General features: G+C 31.9%; 2 protein-coding genes across 3 annotated transcripts in view; both read left to right on the top strand.

The window, feature by feature from the left end:
- The window catches only part of LOC149906262 (uncharacterized), a 32,413-nt gene extending 27,122 nt beyond the window's left edge, over window positions 1-5,291 (top strand). Inside the window, exons 3-4 of one of the 2 annotated variants that reach the window (XM_090104501.1) lie at window positions 4,277-4,388; window positions 4,751-5,291. In XM_090104501.1, coding sequence (XP_089960627.1) covers window positions 4,277-4,372 — 96 coding nt within the window. In that variant the 3' untranslated portion in view covers window positions 4,373-4,388; window positions 4,751-5,291. The remainder of the gene's footprint in view (window positions 1-4,276; window positions 4,389-4,750) is intronic. The other variant, XM_090104500.1, reaches the window with a different exon arrangement.
- Window positions 5,292-8,381: 3,090 nt separating this feature from the next.
- Window positions 8,382-18,610, top strand: LOC149906261 (uncharacterized). The gene is made up of 4 exons (XM_090104378.1): window positions 8,382-8,743; window positions 10,430-11,391; window positions 11,976-12,105; window positions 18,595-18,610. The coding sequence occupies exons 1-4, from the start codon at window positions 8,730-8,732 to the stop codon at window positions 18,608-18,610; spliced, it is 1,122 nt and encodes a 373-aa protein (XP_089960504.1). The 5' UTR covers window positions 8,382-8,729.
- The last annotated feature ends 255 nt before the right edge of the window (window positions 18,611-18,865 follow it).

Below are 18,865 nucleotides of genomic sequence, written 5' to 3'. Positions count from 1 at the left end.
TATAGAGATTAAATTGGGTTTTTGCGATTAGAAACTTAACAGCCGTACAAATAAACGAGTTATAACATTTTATGCAAAGAATAAACTAAGAATAAGGAAAAATCATACAAATAAACACGAAATAAATGTAACCTAGTATAACTTCGTAATAAGTATTCATACTAATGCTATTCCGTCCTTATTACGGCTACCACCCTAGTATAAGTCTGACATAACCGAGTTATAACATATCTTTTAGTACATTGTGCTGTGTTTTACAAGTTTTAGAAGCAATTTTCAATCTAAATTTGAGATAATAGCAATGAGAGTAATACGAGAAGTAGAAAAAGTTGAGCAAATTAATAATTTCATTACGCACCTATTGAAATGGAAAATTTTGTATGAAATGTCAAAATATACGAAATTATGAAAAACCCTTTTGATATTTATAATGATTTATTTATTTACAACATGCGCCAAACCATACATACATAAAACTTATTTCTAAACTTATCACAATAATATACACTTTCGTTGAAAATATAAATCTTCTAAGCCTGGAGTTGTATGTTTTGAGTACCAGTTATTTGGCAACTCTCTATCTCAAGGTGGGTTTATCTTCTGTTCTCCAGATATTGGATAGCGTTATCTATCATGTGCTTGCATATTTAAATTATTTCCAATAAATATTTAAAAAATAAATAAACAGAACATCGTATGATGAAACTTCACAACAAATTCGACGAAGTCAAACGAGCGTCAGCAAAATGACAGCACCAAGGCTTAACCGTAGACAATTTCAATGTTTTTCATAATTTTGTGAATGAATTGCGACGTTGCCGCTTTGAGCCTATTGCATAGCGTGATCATAGTTACATCGACGTTATTCCAAATTTATTTGTAAGAAATTATGACATCCTTATTATTTATTTATTCTTATCATATCTATGCATTGCATAAGGTTTGAATAAGCAAGTTTTTATTTGTACGGCTGTAAATCTTTAAGAAACCGAGTTAATACAGTTTGGAAAATGAGGAAATATTATTATTTTCTAGTGTTTAATTTTACGCGAGTGTAAAACATTTAGAAATTAAAGATTTTATCGAATTTAAACGCGATTTATTCAGTCTCCCCGTGATCACGCTCGCTGCAAAGTAGGTATGCGAAACGTCGGAAAATTAATATAATGAATAAATTGCGTTTAAAATCCGTTAAAATCTTTAATTTCTAAATAAAAAGATATAAGTAATGTCGTCAAATAATAAATAATATGCCTAATGGGAAGTCCGGGAGACTTGAACCGCTTTTTAGTAAAAACTCTATAAAATCTGATCAGTGACCTTAAGAGCTTTAAGATCTATACCATATGGAAGCCTTATTATCTAGCTGAGATTTTATACCATTCTGAAAATAAAAATTGCAAGGAGAAGACAGTAAACTAAGTTTTAATGAAAAATGAGTTTTGATTCAAGTCTCCCCAACCGGTGGGACACTTGCTCATAAGGTGCGGGACACTTGCCCATACCTTTTTAGAGAGGGGAAACGGAGCAAATAATGCATATTACACATTATTTATGTATTATTTAGACGCGTTTAACAATAACTAGAATATTCATAATCACCTTCTAAACAAATTAGTGAAAATAATTAACCAAATGTTTTCAGAGCAACTGCATAACATACCTAATATTCATTTTTTTTTATTAATTAAATACTCCTTTTGAGGTATCTACTGCTATATAAATCTACAAAACTAATTTAAAGACACACACACATACAAAATCAACATAGGTTTAATAAGTGGAACTTTAATTCAATGAAATTGGCGTAGTCGAATGCTATTTGCATTGCTTGTTTTCTGGTTAAACCATAGTGCATTACTGCAGGTCAATAAGTAGATAACGAACGAGCGATTTCTCTTTATTTACATTGAAAATCTGGGAGCATTTGTATTGGCTCCCCTTGTCTTGCAAAGGTGTTAACTTTTGTTCACCTAACAGGTAATACCGTCGTAGTGGTTCTGTCACTTCTGTCTATACCACACTTGATTGAAATTTGACGAATAGATTTGCCACTATTTATTTAATCTCTGTCTGCACTTTCAATCTCAGACTAAGTAAACGGTTTTCTGCAACTACCCTCCTTAGGCTTATACTGAAATGGAATTTTCTTTCTGAAACAAAACAAAAGCTAACTTAAATAGTACCTATACAAACTGCAAAGGGAGAGTTGAACCACTGTTTAAGTCTCCCAACTGCAGTCTGGTTCAACTCTCCCACACCCGACTCAAGGCTATATCTTGATTTTTTCCAACAAATCCGCTTTCAATTGGAGAACAACACTGAACGTACAACAAAATATGATAATCTAGTAATGCAATATCGTAGGTGTTTGATACATACCTTCATAAATGCGTGCATAGCAATTAAAACAACAAATCCAAAAAAAATCACTCCGCGACGATGAAAACACTTTTCCGTAACTCACGGTCGAACGCGTCTGTTATCATTCAAAATTACGAGTTGCTTGTGATTGGCGGATTATGCGCTTTCATATGTTTGCCACTTTGCGTAATTTGGCGCCTAATTTAAAAAGTTATTGAAAGTGGTTCAACTCTCCCACCTGGGCAAGTCTCCCGGACTCCCCCTATTAAGTGATCAGTATTACAGAACTACTGAATTGAAAATGAAGACCCGATGACTCTAAATATAGTCCATATTAATCTGGATTAGTGGAACTTTTATTACATCAATTTGTGTAAGAGATATCTAAAGATAAAGGCTTGTTTCAATCGTATTTATTTCCTCTGTCGGTATATCAATTATTGGAATTCTAAGCTAAAGCGCGTCACACACGGTAAAGATACTATAATATTTTATCTTAAGATACGGTAATATTTCATATTATCTGACCATCATTTTTCTTTTTGTTGAAAATTTCGGGTCAGTTGTAACAGGATGGCGGTTCTACAGGGGTCTTAGTACGCAATGACAAAAAGAAAAAGGATGGTCAGAACGCTGATACCGGATACCTTAAGATACTATAATATAAAATATTACCGTATCTTAAGATAAAATATTATAGTTGGTATCTTCACCGTGTGTGACGCGCTTAAGCCCTTTACCTATATTTTGTACCTACCAGTACCAGTGTACAACGAGGAGTCAGTACTCCTCCAGATAATTCGCTATGTTAGAAATTAAATCAGTTTTTCTCCAATGAAATAAATTCAAAAGGTTCCTTTTAAGTCTCTAATAAACGATTTCATGCTGAATTTCGAAACTTAGTAAACTTCTAATCGACCTACCATTCATATGGGTCTATTTTATCTATATTCAATATCCCACTGTAATAAATTGTAAGTACAAGGTCACAAGAACTCATTACAGCCAATTAGCAAGGGAGAAGGAACAATAGATGCATTCAGAGAAAGTAGGTTTTACATGACGTCAGATTATTTGCGGTTTGCCGTCCAATTTATACGAGCTTTTATTTCAAATAGGTCGCTATTTTATTCACTTTTTCCTTTAATTAAAATTTAATGAGAACTTGCGTGAATGTATGGGAATGGATTTTTTAATATAATATTTTCATTAGATCGAATTGACCTGCTTTTCATAAATGGAATTTAATTTGTGTTGTCTTTATTTTTAATATTTCGTGTTAGAATATAGTCGTGTGTTTGTATTTTTTATATATTCTGTTCAATATTTTTAGATGAAATCTAACATTATTATTATTATAATATAACAAGGTATAGTACCTTGATTAAATATGTCATAACTCATAAGCTTTGCATATTAAGGAAGATAAACGATTAAAATTAATAAATTATGTACAAATTCCTAGAGACCTTTGCATGAGAATGTTTCCTCAATAATTCTCCTAATTCCAAAGGGAATCTAATCTTATATTAGGCGCTTGTAGGATCATGAGTAAGATAATATAATTAATTTTCGGGTCAGACAATAACAATTTGCAAATAATGACACGCACTTCTGTTAGGGCTCAGAATTAATGTGTATTTGTTTTCAAAATAATTGCTAACGATATTGACTCCACAGACATTGGACCGAAAAAATATGATTGAACAATAACTTTTTTCTATAGCATCCTACTTATTATACGAAATACTTAGTTAGTAGCTATGCCATCAATTTAAACACAAAATTGGACTTGTATCTCAAGCCGCTGCGTTCTCTGATCGGAAAAACAAATCTTCATTTCCATACAAATCACACTGTGCCGTGTTCTATCAATCTTGCATCATCTAACTGGTAATACGTACATTTTCAGCAAGTGACGGCGAAAGTGCTTTTCGGCAGCGTGACGGCGATCAATGACCTCAAGCGGCAGGAGAAGACCGGGCGGGATGAGCGGCGGAAGCACTAGCGACATCTGACAAAGGGTATGGACAACTGTAACTCACTTTGATGCGACGTAGTTTGGCGGAGTTTTGATAGATGTCACTGATTTCAAAATGTTTAATCTTTATAATTAAAAATTTATAACATTCCAAATTTTATATAATGTAACATTCTGTAAATCATAAATATGTATAATGTAAATTTATTTTTAATAACATTGAATAGCATTGAATATTAATGATTATTGTAATTGGTCAAAAATAATTAAAAAGAAAACAGATAGTAGTTCCGCATAAAATTCATAGATGGCGCTATTATTAATTGTTTAGTTTCTGCAGTTTTTGTAGATGGCGCTATTCTTAACACATGGTTTAAATATAAATTGTTTTTTTTTTTTTTTCAGATTATGCACATGTGATACAAAGATATACAAATGGAAGCTAAGGATATGATCTCGGAAAAGAGTTTTATTGATAACTTAAATAGATTGTTATAATTTACCTAGTATAAAAATAATACATATTATTTTGAATATAACGTTACGCTGAATTTCATGTTTAATTACTGTTAAATATTTTTTCCACTACAACGACAACAAAAACAAATAATTATTATAAAGTACTTAATGATTTTCCAACGCAATATTAAAAAAAAACTTTCTCCAATTCCTTTTTTAAAAATCATATTTAAATTTTATGCGCTCATCAGCTATGTTTAATAAAATAAATACGCAAAAACCTCTGTTTGGAATGTTTTAATGTGAAACTTATTTTTTATATCATTTACCCTAATAAAATTGTTGAAGAGTGACGAATTTATTCTATTAAATAAAATATATTAATTACGTTAAACAGGTAGAATAGTTGTATTTTAGAATTATTGTAATAGTCATACGTACATTAGTTAAGTTTATCATTTTTGTACTTTTATAATAAAATCAAGAAATTATTTTGCTTCATTCTTTCAATTTCCCTAATTATCATAGATAATATCAATTTACTCTTATAGGTGCTTAGTGATATGGCTACCAACAATGATATTATGTGAAGATATTATGTAAATGTCATTGGCTACCAATCCATCTTTTTGTTTTGCCACTGTAGGTACCTAACTAACTAATAAAAAATCTACTCTAGTGACAGACACACAAATACATTGTGTAAAAAACATACATTTTTGATTAGACCATGCTGTGGAATATAATATCTACGGAAAGTTTTGAATTTTCCAAAAGAAAAGTTCATATCATTGGTACTAATCACAGAGTACTTTTGTATATGTACTAATTGTGGTTGCCATGGCCATGGTAACCAAAAAGTATTTACAAAATGGCGCGTTACCAAACCAACTGCCTTCATTGAATGTTATGTAGGTTAATTCGACTTTGATAATGGTGTTATCAAGGTGATATTGCACGATCTACGTGACTGGACTAGCAACTACATAACTCAGCCTATGTAATATGACGTAAGGCTTTCTTCAATTATCATTTTTACAGGCAAATCGGGTACTTAATAAAGTTAAAATTGAAGAAAATTGAAATAGACCATAAAAGTTACCATATACAAAACATTTTAATTTTTATTTGTTTATTTACATTACAATAAAGGTTGTTGGGTTGCATTGTCGTTATAAGCTTATATGAATAGCCTCATAAATCAGAAAATGTAATGAATTGAACACCTTTCCTAAAGAGGTACACAATCTTTAAATCCTTAAGGATAATTTTTCAAACCAAAACATTTTACAATCCTATTTTTTTTCGATTACTAGGTACATATTATATTCTTGAAGAAGTTTTCAAACGTAATTTTTAAGAAAATTGCAACATTATTTTTGAGCCTTGTTTAAAATATGATAGAAATGACGATATTAAAGTCCTATTATTAAGCTAATAACAGAAAAATACACAAAGACACGTTTTACGGTCCTTTATTAGATAATATGAAAAGAATAAATTTAATATAGCGGCCTTACAAAGAAGCCAAATAAATTATTAACGCTGTAAGAATTCTGGATTCCGTAGGTCTGTACAAGCATAATGCAGTAACTGCATAGTTAGGTAGGAAATCAAAACGAAAGGTGTGTGCTATTATTAGGCAGTAGTTAAAAAATACCATTTATAAAGCTGGTAAAAGTTTTTAAAAGTTTTCGAGTTTGTGTACTTACATATACCTAAATGGAGATTTAAAAAAAACTCAGTACAAGTTTCATAGGTACTACCTACATAGTGTTTACAATAATTACAGTGTTTGCGGGTATTTGTATATTTATCTGGCATAGTTAATTATTAGTTAGTTCTTTAAAGAAACGAATCTTCAATGGCGGCGCTTATCATTCCCTCTCGCTCACACACGGCCGTACGGTATGCAAAAAAAAATGGAAAAATAAAATCACTAAAATGTATTTGATTTTCCCTATAATAGGTTTTATCATAAATTTACAATGACAATTATGCATTTGCGAAAGTAAATAATGTTTTATTGGAATTTGACAAAATATGTTCTTTGGGAAAAGTTGTTCAGTTTTATGGGCTTATTACAAGTATTATGAGGATTTTATTACATTCTGTATACGTAAATATGATAATTCATATAAATACACAAATACAATAACAAAAAAGTTTGTCAACAAACAATTTGAAATAATTAATAAAATAATTATCAATTTACGTTATTTTTATTTTCTTTTTTGATGATCCTACCATCTGTCAAAGTCAGCTTTGGCCGCCATTGAAGATTCGTTTCTTTATTGAACTGACTAATACCTCTAGAGTATAAGACGTATTCTTTGGTTAATTACCATTTACCAATAAGTCCACATTATGTCGGAATGAACGCACGTCTATTTGTGTATTCAAATTCAATAGGAATTGTTCTGTAAAACAAGTAATAATTCGATTATGGAATATACAATATCCTATTAATATTATAAATGCGAAAGTTTGTATGGATGTATGGATGTTTGTTACTCTTTCACGTAAAAACTGCTGAACCGATTACAATGAAATTTAGCACACATATAGAGGGTAACTTGGATTAATACATAGGATAGGTTTTATCCCGGAAATCTCACGGGACCGGGAACTATGCGGGTTTATCTTTGAAAATGCGGGCGAAGCCGCGGGCGGAAAGCTAGTAGATACCTAATTTATCCTATCGCTCTGCAGAAAATAACAATATTAAGGTTCAAGTTCATCAAAAGCTGTTTTATTTTTAAAGGTTTAGACAAAAATATTCAATATTCATTTAGATTCGAAGCCTTAATAAGATAAAAAAAAATATTATGTTCAGAGCACGAAGGCTAAGGAAGGCTTCCTCGCAAAGAAAAGTGCACTTTTATCCCTTCAACGACTATAGAACTACGCTCCCTAGGTATGTCACAGTTCAGCACATAATAGTCGAATTAAGGAACCCCAATCTCATTTGATTCGACAAAAAACCTATTCCAAATAATAATTAAAAGCATTTAACGTCACGCGTGTTATCACGACAATCCGAATGTAATTCGAATCCCACCTCGATTCGAGTTCCCAACTTCGAGAAGAACAAAATGGAAATAATTGCGATTGTGTTTTTTTCATTATTTTTTCGTCAGAGGTCTTTAACCGGACATCGAATTATGTCCGACGATATCTAATGATTTAGGAGTGTGAGACTGACGCTCACACCGATGTGTAAGTATTGTTGTTTTTTTACGCAATGACACCGAAAGAAACAGAACTTTTTACCTTGCAGGTAGATTTTTCTTTTATTTTGTAATTTCGTACAGTAGACTAAATTAGGTAAATCAAAATTACACTTTAAATAGGTTGCTGGCTTGATGCTGGTATATAATAATATCATTATCTATATTATAAAAAAAACAGCTATTACGAATAATACTTCATCGTATTCGTAAACTATACAAAAACCACATTAAATCAGTAAATTCAATTTGATTCCCATTATAAATTGACACATGCCTTATCATTACAGCGCACAGCAAAAAATTAATCAACATCCATGTATCGAAAATCGGTGTACGGTGTAACACACTGCCAAGAGACCATTTCGCTACAAAACAAGCACGCAAACCCGAGATCATCGTTCTCACTGAGGTCTCATAACAGTACTTCTTCCATCCGACATTATGTAACCATTAGTCCTACCTCGTGCCTCTCCCGGTCAACCCGATATCGGGAACATCGATTTAAAAATCGAATAAATAACATCGATGCAATAAATACGAACCAGAAATCGATTTATTTCCACCGGGAACAGTTATTTTTTTAAACCAGTTCGATACGCGATCAGTGACATTCGAGCCAGATTTCAGAACGGCATTTGAAAATTCTTATTGTGTTCTATAAGTTCATGTGATGTTATAGTTCGAATTTGAAAATGGAACTGTTGAGGTTAGTTATTATCTGTTATTGTCTAGATTGTCAGTTTGACAGCTAATTTGTAATACAAAAGAACAATTCAATCCTGATTTTTACACAAAACTGTTGTTAACTTTCAAAATAACGAAGACGTTGTTGTTTAAAAATAAGATAATTACTTTTTTTAATTACCGAGTTTATACAAACAATGAGTCAACTAAAATTGCCGCCAATTCTGGTTTGACAGCTGATATTAGTCTATGGAATTCAGCTAAACAGCCGTTACATATAATTAATTAAATTACCGGTATCACGAGATTAAAAACTGGGTCTATTTCGTAATAAGCACCTTTTACGTATTTTCTATCTATGCTAACTTACAAATGAAGCTATCTCATTATCCAATACTTTCTTTTTCTTTGCGTCAACATCTAAATAAGGACTTCCTAGGAGAAAACGTTTACGTTGTATGTATTTTAAATAAACAGACATAAATATATTTATAGTAAAGTATTTAAAATAATTAATTGAAATCTGTTATAAATGCTGGTAATAATGATAATAAAAAAATATGTCAAAATGTTTTTTTCTTTTATTACACATTTTCTAAATTTAAAATCCACTTTAATATGACTTTAATATTATTTGCAAATATCTGCAAATATTATCACTTTTAAGAACGAGGGCAAGACGAGGGCAATTAAAATATATTTTCTTGTAAGTGTTTTTATTGAATTTTCAAATAGATAGGTATTTTATAACTTATTAGTAAATTGTACCTACTTATTCCTTTTTAACATGTGTCAATTTGTTTCTTCATGATTTCTAAAACTTCATCGCATTTTGTTATTGTCCCGTAATTATAATAAGTTCGATACAATGTAAATAAACAAAGAGTTGAGTAGTTAATATTAATATTTCTACCATTTAAAAGGTATGAAAACTCAGATTGTAATTCCAAAATATGTAACGAAAAAGTAGATACATTTTGTTGGCCAATTTTTAATACCTACCTACTCTTTTATGTATAGTTATGCCTATAAAAACGTGTTAATAAAAATACTTTTCTTAATATTATATTATGATATAATAATTAATAATGTTATAGGGGCAATGACAAATGAAAAATGACAAAAATTGCAAATAAATTCAACATTGTAAAAATGTTATAGGGGCTAGCTTTTTGCGGAAGCTTCGCCTTTTTAAGTTTTTTGGGATAAATATAGTACAACACGGTATTCAAACGTTCAATATTTAAATAATGATACAGAATAAAATATCTATTTTTACAATAGGTTTTATAATGGACCTACTAATTTTCCTTATAAAAAAACGAATGTATCGTAAATAATATCTCGATATAAATAGAACCAGCATTACAAGTAAAACAAGCTATTAATTTAATAGCCACAATTTCCTCTCGAAACTCCGAAGAAAGTCCGTGATAGCCGGTGGCTGTAATCATTTGTAATGTTTGTAATACTAGTCTGTATCTAACAATGTTGCTACCTAGTTGATAGAGTAGGCTTTTATGAGTATTTAAGATAAATTTAAATAGCTTATATCTTTATGATACTACTATATGTACCTTAGTATATACCTAATACCGCTACACGCGTTAATTGCTTGAATTTAATAATATTATCTGTTTAAATCATAAAACGAGTAAATAATATAGTAATTACGTTTTCACTCTCTCATTAACTTATTTTGTTCCAGGCGAATTATAATCACAGTAGTTATAGTAAATTTTATAAATGTTGGATTCGCACAAAATAGTGCACCCATAGAAAACACTACTCATAACTGCCCCTTCACAAGATTTATAGAAGATATATTCAAAATACACAACAAAACAAGCCCTAATTCCAACACAAATGATGAAACAACAAAGCTGTTTCTCGACGTTATTGATAATTTAGAAAATAATGATTCAAATAAACAAATACAAGAAGAACTAGTTAATAGTATTATTGAGTCGATCAAAAGGATAAAGGAAAATGTGTCTAAAGACATGGATGATGCTAAATTAAATGAAGCAATTATGCTCAATGAAACTGATAGAAACTATCACTTTGATAATGTTACAAGGACAGTGAGTGGTCTACAAATTCTTAATCAAGTAAGGAGTGGTATAGAAGAAAGAATAGATTCGCAAATTACAGAAAAAGTTAATAATTCGCTAAACAATGATGTACACAATGAAACGAATAAAGTAAGTGGTTCACAGTATGTTGAAATACTTACTATTGAACCGAACAATACCAATATAGCTAATGCTTCTAACAACAATATATTGGAAGTTTTAAAACACATTATGCCACTGTTTAATTCGTCTGCTAATAAACAACTACATAGTATAACAATAATAGAGAGAAATGAAAACAAGAATCACTCCTTTAGTGAAACGAAGAATACATCTACTGTAGTAGTGAAATACTGTGATAAGGATAATTTAACGCAGACCACAGAAGATGTAGAGAAAGTTAAAAATTTAAATGCAACAGTTGATGATGATGACTATTATTATTTACAAAATGATGATTATGATCTCGTAACGGAAGCAACTAATACTAATGACTCTTCGGAAGGATTTAAAGATATTCTTGAAGCTGCTGAATATGGGTTACAGAAGTCAAATGAACTATACGACGTTTTGGAACCGAAATTATATTCTATGGGTAAGTGATTTTTTTTTAATATGAAAGGTTTTTAAAATTCAAGATCTTGGATATAAATTTTCAGAAAGACTTTCTGTAAATTGTTTTTATTATTCTTGTGTATGAACAAATATTTGTGCAACATTAAATGATATCTTGAAAATTATTCTAATGAACCAATTATGACTCATATCTACTGGCATCTTATTATTATTTATCTTTGTTCCGACCAAAGATAACCCCTTCGAATCAGTATCTGTAGTCTATCTTATTTAAAGGTAATTAAAGGTCATACTTACTGACTTTTTAACCGACTTCAAAAAAAAAGAGGAGGTTATCAATTCGGCCGGTATGTTTTTTTTTTTTTTTTTTTTTTATGTATGTACACCGATTACTCCGTGGTTTCTGAACCGATTTACGTGATTCTCTTTTTGTTCGATGCGGGATGGTGTCGAATTGGTCCCATAAAAATTTTATTCGGATAGGCTCAGTAGTTTTTATTTTATGAGCATTTTTGTCTGTATTTGTAAATGTTGCAAGTGCAAGTTTGAAGTCGGTTGTTTTTAACGCAGTTATTGACTTGTATTTAACATTATTGTTTATAGGTTTATGGTTGGACGACAAAAGCCCGGCTCGTTATGTAGCTGCCTTCAATGCGCCTTCTGAAGACCTGGCTAAATTCTCCCGGTACGGCTACGCGTCTGTTTTAGCTGCTGAGAAGCTAAAGGAGTTGAGGTTAGTTATTTTTGTCTTAGTTAAATCATTTTATTAGTGATGCTTTAAAAATAAATTTTTTGAAGTGAAACTTTCAAGATCGCGGCATGGCAATACCGTCGTGTCGTAAGGCGACGATTTTGGTTTTAAGCTATTGCATAGTATAGCTTCTATCGCGGGCCTTGAGCGCGGGGACCGAATCCAGAAATTCCGTAACGAAAAAACCTCACGCTCCCCACTCCGACGGGCACGGAGGTGTGGCTTGAAGGCATAGCATGCAATAGCTTTACCGCGGCAGTCCCCGAGTGCCACACGTCTTTTTTCTAATGATAATCTGAATCCCGCTACAGGATCGATTTTTTTCTATTCTTTAAAATTATCCAAATTTAAAATGTGTAAATAAATTCTAGTACAATTTTTAAGACGCTATTCGTACATACAACAAAAAATGACAATTGTGATGAGCGTGTACAAAATAAGTTTTAAAAAAGGATAATGAATGTTCGTAATGATCGAAGTACGCTAAGAATAGCATAAGACATTATATAGACTCGTCTCCTGAGGGCTGGATTGTTCGAAGAGATTAAAAAAGTACCCATAGGGGATTGGAAATACAATAAAAACAATGCTAAAGAATGCCTTTTGCCTTGCCGTGTTAGGTAAATGTATTGCATTTGTTACTCTGATCGCCTTCTTTATGGAATAAAATAATAAAAAAACCAGCTTGAGACATTTTTATTTGAACTCGTGGACCCACGGCATAATCTATACTATCTATAGTCTATACTAATATTATAAAGCTGAAGAGTTTGTTTGTTTGTTTGAACGCGCTAATCTCGGGAACTACTCATTCGATTTTAAAAATTATTTCGGTGTTAGATAGCCCATTTATCGAGGAAGGTTATAGGCTATATATCATCACGCTACGACCATCAGGCGTGGAGCCACGGGGGTGAAACCGCGAGGAGCAGCTAGTGATAAATCTCTAGTACAGGATAATACGCTTAGAAACGGTAGATTTTATAACATAATCGACTCTATAATATTTTATACACACATTAGAATTTAATAGCGTATAGTAAATTTCTAAGCACCCATCCAATCCTAACCTTACCTAACTTCATCTAACGGGGTCTATCATCATAAGATTTAATGTCTTCATACATTCCCTTATAATTGATACTAGGCACCGGTTATGCCTTATCCGGTATTGCTCATAATAACACATTAAATATTTATTAATTACACTTGAGAAATACTAAGGACATCTTTTTATTGACCTTTGAAGTGTGGTTGCTTTGATCTTAGTTCCAATTCTATAAGATTATTTTACGCTTCGGCCGCGATTTCAAAGAAAAGCCCGCATTTCCGTTCCTTTGGGATTTCCGGCATTAAAAGTAGCCTATGTCTTATTCTGGGTCTTCGGCTACCTACATAACATATTTCGTTGTAATCGGTTCAGTATTATTTGAGTGGAAGAGTAACAAACATCCATCCATACATCCATAATCCTCACAAACTTTCGCACTTATAATATTATTTCTTTGTTAACTGCAGATTTTGTAGGATAATTATGAAGAAATCCATTATTTTTAGTTCCCTAAAAGCTTGTCATTGATTAATTAGAAATTTCTGATTAAAATTATTTAATTGGCCAGATTATCACATGTCGGAAACGCACATTACCCATTACCATTTATAAATGACTTTAATAATTTTATAAAATAATCCTCAACGCTACATCCTCTTGACCTTTTATGATATTTATTAACCTCAATGCATATTTATTGGTAAAACAGTACCATCTGTAAGGTTACAAGTCTCTAAAATCAATAAACCGTGTGAACATCCTGGAACCTCTCGACCTTCGAAATTAAATGGAAACATTTAGTTTGAAAAACATAGGACCTTAGTTGAGAATATTTTTCAACTATTTGTACATAAAAAAAATATAATTCAAAAGAGATTTAGTTTTTTTACCTTGCTCCATGCTTGCCTGGCAGAGATAAATATAGCATAGTGATAAGGCCGCCAATTGAGCGCTTTTCTTTTTCTTTTCATTCATTTAAGTAGCATAATAATTTATCCTACTCTTATTAGAAATGCGAAAGTTTGTAAGTATGGATGGATGGATGTTTGTTTTCTTCACGTAAAAACTACAGAACCGATTACAATCAATGTTGTATATGTAGGTAGCTGAAGACCCTTTTTAATGTCACCTAGCTCTTTAATATAATATGCCGAATCACAATAATCTGTATATTATCATTTTAACGACATCATGGTCGTTACTTTTCCGGGTAGGTACTATAGTATTCAGGGGCTTAATAATATCTCAAATTTGAATTAAGTTCATTTCCATATTACCTTGCATTACGATATTTGCTATAATTAATTAAGATTACGCATTTCAGGGTTTATCTCAATTCTCAGACCCGTTTTTATTTCCCACGCAAACGGGGGCTAAATTCTTATCAAATATAGACTTATTGTTATTTAACTGTAATCGTATTGACGTAATTAAAAACAAAGGGAATAACTCTCCCAGCGGTGACATTGACATCAAAATGGCCGACATTACACTTGTATCAATGGCGATTTTAGTTTAGGCTGAGGAACAACAAGCTTTCAAACGTGGTGTTACTGATAAAGATGATATTGTTATGAATTCGAAAGAAGTATGAATGTTTCGTGTCACAATTAATTTTTGTGAATTTTTTAAAGTAAGATGATGGGAAAATGCTGTTTGAGGAATATGATTTTTTTATTGCGTCAAGTGTGTCAAGTGAAATGGAGGCAAAAAAATATCTTTGCTCTCGATTAGCTGTTTTAAAGTCTCTCTAAAAATTTATAACAATGTGTGCTGTGAATCATGCGTAGAGCATGAACTTAACGGTGTACTTGATCCTCTTTATTTTGCATAAAAAATACCCAACCATACGTTCAACGACGATATTTTAGTATGTAGTTATTTGTAACTGACCTCAAGCGTATAATGGTCCGGGAGCCAGCAGCAGATTTTATGACCAAGTTCCTCTCAAGCGGTAATTAGTAAAATGCATCAAAGTATAGTATTATGAAGCCTCGTGAACGTCAGCTGGAGCTCGGTTGGGGGGAAGAGTGGTTGTAGCCTCCCGTATCAGCTGACGGTTTTTCCACCAAGATACAGCCAGCTGACATATATATTTATCCACAGTTACATATAAGCTATTATCAGGTAAATTTTTGTTTGAGAGGAAATAACGGAAAATAAATTTTTCTTTAAATTTAACTTTCATGTTCGAGACACCAGCTGACGTATAATAATACACCATGTTGTAACCAGCTGACTATTTTTTTTCGTTGAGATATTGGGTTAGCTACAATTTGACAAATTTTTAGCTGAGAGGAAATGAATGAATGAATGTATTTTTTTTCCTATGTGCGTGGGAGGCTACAACCGCTCACCCCCCCAACCGAGCGCCAGCTGACGTTCACGAGGCTTTATAATACTATACTCTCATGCGTCTGACGAATTATCTCTTGAGAGGAAATAGTTAACCAAATTTGCACCTGGCTCCCTAACCATAATAGGTACTCGTAGTTGTACTTACGACCCATTTTAACTTAAATAACGTGCATATCCTTTAAGGGGCGCGTCTTAACCGCTCGTGTACACTAAGCCTAACATTTGCGAAACTTAACATTGCTGGAACGGACGATGACTACACATAACTTGATGGATAACCGTCCGCATACAAATACTTAGCCTTAGTATTGTGGTAATGAAGCAGTCTCGTAAATATGACGATACGTGTACCTTAAGGATTTTTAATGGCTAATATTTAACAGGATATCGATTGTTGAATAGATATCACTTTTCTTATTACATTGTTGGTACTGCTACACTACAATGAGCTTTATATAAGTAAAATATTTTCTCCCATTATTTTCCAGAGCCATGAATCTGAACATAGTTAACGTTGTTAAATAATATCTAATTTATGTACTATTTACTCCTTTTAGCTGCAGTAGTAGACATTAATCTATCGATAAAAAATTGGTTCAGAAACCTCGGTGAAATCTGTGTACATAAATAAAAAACCGGCTGAATTGAGAACCTCCTCTTTTTTTGAAGTCGGTTAAAAAGGCACATCCCTTTAGTAATACAAGAACCACCATCAAATACCTACATAATATCTATAGAAACGAAGTTCTTATCGATTGTATACAATTACACATGGATGTCGATTCAGTAGATCATTACCGTAATAACAGCGCTGGCGCCAGTAACTAACCGCTTCCTGCACTTCCACTTTCCACTAGAAAGCTGCGGAAAGTGTACATGTCATTACTGCGTATTTATTATGTTTATTTTACTATGAAAGGACACTGCTCTTAGCACAGGACAGTTGTAACCTCGGTTCGGTATTAAATAAACATAGCCAGGATGAAACTGATAGTAAAAATATTTACCTAGAGGAAATTTATCCATTAGGTACTATAAAGTAAACCTACTTATTATTATCATTTTTTTACCAATTTAAAATGTAGTAATTAAATATGTAGAAATATGTAGGTGAAGTACCTGTGAAGTATATAATAATTAAAGGTTCTGACTATCATGAAATATCAATCAACAGCATTTTAACATGCGTACGAAAGTAAATAGAACAAATAAGCCTATCAATTCAATTATAAAATAAATAACTAATTTATATACCCATATAAGCAAGCAGTAGCGATTAGATATCAAATCTCGATTCTTCCGTTTCGTTTTTCTTCACCTCATAATCAATACTAGAAATGGAAGCTGATTATAACGAGAAAAGCGTTCTCCTTATTAGATAGTTGAAAGCTATAGAAAGCTTAACCCAGTCGACTGGTTGGACGACTAGTTGCCCGACTAGTTGCCCGACTGGTTGGTAAACTCGTTTGATTAGAGGTATGTTCTATGCCCATATTGTATTGATTACATTTTTTATTGTTTTCATTTCTATCGACACAATTAGTTTAATTAATAATGCATTTTCCTGGAGCTTATATATCTATTAATAAACCTTATAAAAGTTTAGATATTTAATTCGTTTGTATCAGTAAAATACAGGCAGTATTAATAATCTTAGAGACGCTGTGCGAGAATTCATCTACATAGATACAATCACCTGTTTCATGAAAGAGTAAACCATCTTAACAAACTTTCACCTTTAAAATACTAGTAATTTATTTGAGTTGTATATTTAGCATTTGTTATACCGACCCAATATACGTACTCAAGAACCAGGAAAGTTTTCAAAATAAAATTATTACAAACGATAAGAATGCAAATAAATTGTACAATAAAATAAATGTACCTACGTATCTATCTATACGTTATTTTATTAATGTTACTTCCGTTCTCACTCAATTATATTTATTTTAAAAGAAATGAGTCGCACAATTTTTAGATGTCATGTAACTAAGCATGTAACCTATACAATTAAACATCATTATATTTTGTAAATGAATTCGACAATTTTATTCGTCATTCAGATTAATAAACATAAAAGTAAGATTTCCAAAACGAGTTGGTCATTTTGTTACGTTGAGTTTTTGGAAGGAACAAAACTTATGTGTTGGCGTCATCGATTTCTGTCTGTCCTGTCTTACTCTACCTACGTCATAAGGGAGCGTCCATAAATTACGTGAGGTGTTTTTGTACATTTTTTGACCCTCCCTCCCTCTGGTGAGATATCGTGAGATTTTATTGAACCCCCTCCCCCATCCCCCCATCTCACGTGAGATTTTTCAAAATGTGGGTTTCTTTTTTTTATTTGTCATTGTAAAAAGAAAAAAAATGCTTCGTGCTTTTGTTTACGACTAGTTAAAAATAGTAATTAATATGTATTGCTGAAAGTTATAATAAGCGCCGATTTTTCAATGCTTGGATAAAACTTATTCGTCGAATAATGTATAAAACTACTTACTGTTATAACAAGGTAACAATAGAATATTTAAATCTTAACCGTAACATTAAAATTTAAAATCTTGTAATGTTATTTGGATTGAATGGACCAAAAGAGTATTTAATTTGTTTTGTTTCAATTAAAAAAAATTGCGTGATATTTGCCGACACCCCCCCTCTCCCCACCGTAAGGTTAGATGAGATTTTACTCGACCCCCTCCCCCCCTAAAACAACTCACGTAATTTATGGACGCCCCCTAACTCATACGTCGACTGTCTTATCCCTACTAATATTATAAATGCGAAAGTACCTAACTCTGTCTATCTGTCTGTCTGTCTGTTACGCTTTCCCGCTTAAACCTCTCAACCGATTTTGATGAAATGTGACCCAGACAATCTTTAGACCCTGAGAAAGAACATAGGCTATACCTTTTATCAAAACACCACGCGGGCGAAACCGCGGGCGGAAGCTAGTTGGGAAATAAATATGATACCTACCTACCTATTTATCTTGTACCTGTAGCTGTATAATGTGAAACTATAAGTATGGAAAGACATACGAAGATATGTATATATGTTATTCGTAGGAGTTCGGAACCGTGAAATAGTTATTTCACGGTTCTAATCGATTTTAGAACAAGAAAACCTGCCTCCATATGTACTTTAAAAATTATATTTAATCATGGAACATAGGCATTATTTTGAGAAAGGAGCACTAATTGCAAATATGTACATAAGTTCTGATTCCAAACCATTTCCAAACTGTTTAACATACTATATTATTTTTCAAATCACAACTATGACATAAAAATAAATCTTAATAAGTAAATACCTTAACAAAAGTACTAGGAAATCATA

Source organism: Colias eurytheme, chromosome 8 (genome assembly GCF_061535395.1).
Source record: "Colias eurytheme isolate Ceu_HAF_F1 chromosome 8, ilColEury1 Martin Lab GWU primary, whole genome shotgun sequence".
Taxonomy (NCBI): domain Eukaryota; kingdom Metazoa; phylum Arthropoda; class Insecta; order Lepidoptera; family Pieridae; genus Colias; species Colias eurytheme.
Note: the sequence above shows the minus strand (reverse complement) of the source record. Positions and strands in the feature narration are given on the sequence as shown.

What these genes read in the sequence shown, in the direction of transcription:
- LOC149906261 (XM_090104378.1), top strand. An exon ending in ACCGAAATTATATTCTATGG is followed by an intron (nt 11,392 to 11,975) that starts GTAAGTGATTTT and finishes TATTGTTTATAG; the next exon opens with GTTTATGGTTGGACGACAAA.